At 41.4% G+C, this 6,735-nt stretch overlaps 1 protein-coding gene across 3 annotated transcripts in view; it reads left to right on the plus strand.

Annotated features, from left to right (window-relative positions):
- atp1b2a (ATPase Na+/K+ transporting subunit beta 2a) overlaps window positions 1–4,954 on the plus strand; it is a 20,753-nt gene extending 15,799 nt beyond the window's left edge. Inside the window, exons 6-9 of one of the 3 annotated variants that reach the window (XR_014570703.1) lie at window positions 1,129–1,188; window positions 1,859–1,945; window positions 2,099–4,298; window positions 4,347–4,954. Coding sequence is in view for 1 of the 3 variants with exons in the window: in XM_083789337.1 (XP_083645463.1) it covers window positions 1,129–1,188; window positions 1,859–1,945; window positions 2,099–2,260 (309 nt within the window). In the remaining 2 variants the exon portion in view is untranslated. Of the gene's footprint in view, window positions 1–1,128; window positions 1,189–1,858; window positions 1,946–2,098 lie in introns of all 3 variants that reach the window. The other 2 variants (XR_014570704.1, XM_083789337.1) reach the window with 2 other exon arrangements.
- Window positions 4,955–6,735: the final 1,781 nt, after the last annotated feature.

Raw genomic sequence — 6,735 nt, forward strand, 5'->3', positions numbered from 1 at the left:
GCCCAACAATAAGCGGACATGGCAACACTTTACATAAAACACAAGCCCAACAATAAGCGGACATGGCAACACTTTACATAAAACACACGCCCAACAATAAGCGGACATGGCAACACTTTACATAAAACACACGCCCAACAATAAGCGGACATGGCAACACTTTACATAAAACACAAGCCCAACAATAAGCGGACATGGCAACACTTTACATAAAACACAAGCCCAACAATAAGCGGACATGGCAACACTTTACATAAAACACAAGCCCAACAATAAGCGGACATGGCAACACTTTACATAAAACACACGCCCAACAATAAGCGGACATGGCAACACTTTACATAAAACACAAGCCCAACAATAAGCGGACATGGCAACACTTTACATAAAACACACGCCCAACAATAAGCGGACATCATGGCAACACTTTACATAAAACACAAGCCCAACAATAAGCGGACATGGCAACACTTTACATAAAACACACGCCCAACAATAAGCGGACATCATGGCAACACTGTCGTAGCCAGTCTTGCGCAGCCAGACAACTATTCCACAATCTCCGAATGCTATATAGAGCAGGGGTCCTCAACTAGAAATGATGAAGGTCCACAAATATGTTTTTGAATAAGACCGAGGTCCGGTCCCATGCGTGGCGTCCATCGGAGAGCGGGGCTCTATGCCCGTTTAGTATGGTCAAGCCAAGCTTATACAAATCAGATCCCCTTCCAACCAACCAATAATGGGGTGCAGAGTGCAGGCCCGGAGTGGAACTCCAAATCCAAATCACACTGCGCGCGCGCGCCTAGCGCGCCAGAATTTTGGGGGCCCTTGGGGGACATTTTGGGGGCCTTTGCAGCAATTTCACATGAGAAATGTACCATCTGATGTTATTTATATTATTAACTTCTTCCCTCCATTAACATAAGTCACACAATGTAGTTGTGCTGCAGCAACACTGCCTGAATTGAATTGAAATTGACCGGACCGCGGTCCGCCAGTTGAGTACCCCTGGGGGAACTACAACTCCTGATATCTGAATAATCCGTGTGTGTGTGTGTGTGTGTGTGTGTGTGTGTGTGTGTGTGTGTGTGTGTGTGTGTGTGTGTGTGGTATCCATGGTAATAGGTCATTGGGATGTTGCCTGGTCGAGACGGACAGTCTCCTTACATCACCTGTGGAACAAAGGTCTGTCTGTCTGTCTGTCTGTCTGTCTGTCTGTCTGTCTGTCTGTCTGCCTCCACATTTCACGGTATTCGGTACACATGCTCTCTATTATAGTCATGTGATCAAGACGGGTCTGTCCATCCTGATTGGCTAAGATTGACATCTAAAGTTTGCAGGAGTGGCTTGTTTTGCACAAAATGCCAAGTCATGATCCGATTCCGATTGTGGTGAAACTGTGCACGCATATTATATATATATATATATATATATATATATATATACATATATATATAAACTGTGCACGCATATTCCCGCTAGGCTGAGGAAGAAATGAACATGACTCCGCCAGATGGAAGAGACGCTTGCTTCACATCATTTGTTTCACAACGTACTTCCACCTGGGATCTCTGTATTGCCCAATCGCTGAAGAAAGCCGTCCCTTTTTTCAAGCTACCTGGCAGGTGATTGGATGGGACCGTCTGTCGATCATATTGACATGTCGACATGACGTATGGTAGCTGCGCCAGCAGGAAAGTAAACGATGACTGCGAACAATAAAAAGTGTTAACGAACGCCTGATAGCATTAGATTCAACACTTTAAAAAAAAACCTCACTAGCGTGTACTAAATGTAATAATGTACATATTGAATGTATTATGAATAGTTTTATCATTTTAATATTGTGCTGCAGAAGGGAGAGACAATACCCATCCAGTACTACCCTCCTAATGGAACCTTGAACCTCATGTACTACCCCTACTATGGCAAGAAAGCACAGGTACACACACACACACACACACACACACACACACACACACACACACACACACACACACACACGTGTACACACAGCCATGTACACGACGCACACATATGTACTGTATGCATACATATATGTTATATATTTGAACATATATCTTGTATATTTCAGATTAACTACACCCAGCCCCTGGTGGCGGTGAAGTTCCTCAACATCACCCTGAACACGGATGTGAGTGTGGAGTGTCGCATCAACTCCAACACTCTGGAGACCGGCAACCAACGAGACAAGTTCGCTGGGAGAGTTTCCTTCAAACTACGAATCAGCGCCTGAACACACACACGCGCACGGCAAACACACACACACACACACGCAGGCATGCACACACGCACGCAGGCACACGCACGCACAAGCACACGCACACACACGCACACACGCACGCATGCAGACACACAAGCGCACGCATACACACACGCACATATTGTTTACATGGTTCAGAGAGTAATAATACATGATGATGATGATGATGATGATGAAGTATTTTCAGATGTTTTAAGACTTTTACTTTCTTATAAAAAACCACTTCTGACACACGATCTGACTAGTAAACACGTGCACACACATACACACACACACTCACGCGCATTCAATCTTATGCATCAACATATAAAAGAAAGAAAACTGCAATTATGTTTTGATTGGTCCCTGACAGACCAACCAGCACGCTCCTTCCATCTGGTTGAAGATGGATGGATAAAGTATTTATGACCATGTTTACTACGGTAATACAATCAAGCGTAACGTTCTGGTCAAAAGAAACCTTCCTTCTGCAGCCAACAGGAGGCAGGATGGAGCAGGAGGTCAAATAGTGACATCTGCTGGTCCATTAATGGGAACTGCAGGGCCTAAAAAATCACTTCCTCTCCGCCTGGGGGCGGGGGCTTGACAAATGGTCCGTTTCCGTTTGAATGAATGTTAAAATTAGTTTGTTCCAGCAATCTAATTGGTTCATGATAGATACTGCACTTCCTGCAAGTTTATTGCAAGCACAAGTTGTTGCTATAGCAACAGACATTAACCCATTCTGAACGGGAACCCATTTTGGTGTTAGCATCATGTTATGCTTTAGCTATTGAAAAATAGCAGATCTACAAGCTCGTAGCGCGCCACCGAGTGGCGCGATACGAGCTTGTAGGTCTGCTATTTTTGAAAAAATCGAAGAACGACTGACATTTTTAGAATCTGATCTCAGGTCAGAATGGGTTCATCAGACCAGTGTGTGTCCAGTGGAAACCTCGTATGAATCTGATCTCAGGTCAGAATGGGTTAAACACTGACTGCCAGGACGCATCACTGCCAGCGTTTTGACTCGTCTTTTAAGAATATTTCGCTCCAGGACAATCGATACATTAACATAAAATAGAAAAGAAAAAAAAAACACGTGTCACCACGACCCTCTGTTCTTTGGTCATAGGCTGTTCAAAAGCTACATCAAAAAACGCAATCTGTGAAAATAAATCGCACATAGATATTTTTATAAATGTGATAACGTTGTGATGACTGACGTTACTTCTTCTCTGGAAGTCATATCAAAGAGCGCCCTCTAGCGTATAATCACTGAAAACACCAAATTACAGACGTCAACATATTAATTTACATATATACACGTACATATTAATTTACATTAACTGACATAATGCATATTCATTTACACATTAAGTTACCTATGAATTTATATGAATTCATGTAATGTTAATGTGGCCTCCTCGACATGAAATAAGATTGAGAAACACTTGAATTTCTTTGTTTTTCTTCTTTCTCTTCCTTGTCTCAGCCACATCATTAGTTAATTCGTTTAACGAGTTAGATCATGATTTAGTTGATTCATTAATGTATTAATGAATTCAGTATTTTATACCCATTAAGTATTTTAGTTCGTTAATAAGTTTAGTTAATTACCTAATTATATGAATTACTTTTGTTGTTACTATTATCTTTATTATTATTATGTGTTTCTGACTTTGTCATTGCTGTGAGGTAGAAACCCCGTCCCAAACTCTCCAATTGTATTATTTATGATTAATTTAATAACATGTGTTATAATGTTATTTATTAATCCAAAACTCTTAGGTTTCAGGAACTCTCCAATTTGATGTTATTAATTATTGTTTTAGTAACAATATGTTATTGATAGTATACATTGTTCGATAGGCATATATATCACTCACACACGCACACACACACACACACACACACACACACACACACACACACACACACACACACACACACTGGCACGCCATCAATGCATTGTGACACGCCCCCTTCACCACTGTCCAATAGTATGTGAGGTGTGGTCTTGTTAGCCTCTGTATTCACCAATCGTGTGAGTATCGTATGGTAACCCTGGCCTATCAAGTGAGGTTGATATTTGGAAGCAAGTAGTCATAATGTATGCAAATGTGCGCAACGTTTATGCAAATAGTATGCAAACCAAACAACAAGCACTTGAATTTATTAATAATTAATTTTGTTCTCAAGGACTTCTGTCTGTCTCTCATGTTCATTTGTCGTATCACAGGCCGGCACTAGGGGTCGGTGTTTCCTAATAGTCCAGAATTACTACACAACTGTGTAACGGCTCTTCAGGGCGCGGGCACACATATACATGTCAAGAAAGCACCAAGACCAGGCGTAGAAATGATTTATTTAGGAATACCCCATTGAGATATAGTATCTCGTTTTCGAGAGGGTCCTAAAACCTGTGGCCTCGGCAAAGCGTTTCCGTTCTTTGGCCGAGGATACAAGTTGAAGCCGCACGTGAGCGTCATTTCCATCCACCAGCTGTTTAAAAGCCGGAAGAGATGCCTGGACTAGATGTTTTTTTTGACGCAACAATGTGCACGCGCCCTCACTGGTTCATAGATTTGTAGAGGCCAATCAATCAAAGAAGGCCTGTTTGTATGATGTCATATCCTCCCTGTTGGTGATTGGTTGTATTTTTTCCCTGTCTTGAAAATAAAAATAAATAAACCCAACAGAATGGTCTTTTTAACAATTTACAATGAAGGCATTTAGCAGACGCTCTTAATCCAGTTACTTATAGTATTAAAGGCTACAGCACATGGTAATACATCATAGAAAGTCATCTAGGATCATACTGTATAAGCAAGCTAAGAAATGAACATCCCTAACAGTCCAACAAACCGGTTACACCATATTTGTATTTATTTAACTCCTAGCATTCGACTCCTATAGGTACATCTGCAGAAAATGGCTAATCTACAAACTCTCCGTATTGCGACTGTGATGTGTTCTGCGCTTGTACATCTGATATTTAATGTGCGTAACCTTGGTATAATGACTATAATGAATATACAGTATATGAATGAATATGTTACGGTTTTGAACCCAGGTTCGAACCCTCCACCTCCACCTTCCACTTCTGGTGTTCCTGGGCACAACCCACTGCACCGTGATCACTCTTCCACCTAGTCAGGTCCACCTCTGTGTTCCCCTCCCCCTCTGACGACTCGAGCTGCCTGGGTGTGGCACTGCACACCTGTTCCCATTCTACAATGATCACCAGAGTCTTCAAAAACCCTGCCTTCCCCCCACTCCTCGCCAGATCTTCCCATATAAAACGCCTGGCAAGTATAGTTGCTCTCTACTCAGATGCTCTTCGTACTCTGTAGAGCTTTTCCTGTGTTTTAGCTGCAGTTTTAGCTGTTTTGCTAATTTGTTTCTTTCATCCTCCAGACCTGGCTATCTGCAGTGCCCCTTTGTTCTGGACTGTTTGTTTGGCTGCCGATCTACAAGCTCGTCCCCTAAGTAAGTATAGTTTTATATTTATATATCCTCATAGATACTATATCTACCTAATTATATTACCTATATTATGAGTACAATTAACAATTTAGGCATTTAGCAGACGCTCTTAATCCAGAGCGATTTACAGAACAAAAAAGCATGGGAATACATCACATAAAAAGCATTTATCATGAAACATGCGTAGGCCTAAGCTAAGAACGTAACAGTGGAATATCTATATAATGAAACTATACATATATACTATACTATGCTATACATATATAGGCCTACTATACTATGCTATACATATATAGGCCTACTATACTATGCTATACATATGTACTATAGTCTATGATGTGCTGTGACTACATACAATGCAATTATAGTGCTGTCTACATAGCATGCTATGAGTCTGTATCAGATGCTATCTAAGTCTACAGAAATGCTATCTAAGGGGTTAGGGTAAGTGCTATGGGCCATGATGGAGTCTGAAAAGGTGGGTTTTCAGACTACGGCGTAAGATTGGGAGTGATGCTGCAGTTCTGACTGCAATGGGAAGTGCATTCCACAGTTTTGGAGCCAGAAGGGAGAAGAGTTTGGGACAAGTATTTATATATATATCTATACATTGCCATTATCCTGCTTTATTTGGACATTAAAGTATTGTATGTATTCCTGTCGCTTGAGCGGTTGCATTTGAGTTCAGAACACAACTCAGTCTTAACAGAATAAGCCTTATGACTCTGGTATGGCGGATATTACTCGTTCATCCCCTGGGTCGGTCGCAGAGTTTCTCTCTATGGAGAAAGACATTCTTAGAATCGTCTCGTCAGGAATTGTGGTCCTAAGATAAATTAACAAATAGTTTCGGCGATGTTGTCGAGGAGTAGGCCTATGTATCGTTTGATAGTCAGTCACTCAGTTAACACTGCATTCGTGTTGTTTGTTCCACTTACCAGAGGCAGTATTTCTTTAATGGAATGAATGCATAGTGTTGT

Source organism: Protomyctophum parallelum, assembly GCF_964188405.1.
Source record: "Protomyctophum parallelum genome assembly, chromosome: 18".
Lineage (NCBI taxonomy): Eukaryota > Metazoa > Chordata > Actinopteri > Myctophiformes > Myctophidae > Protomyctophum > Protomyctophum parallelum.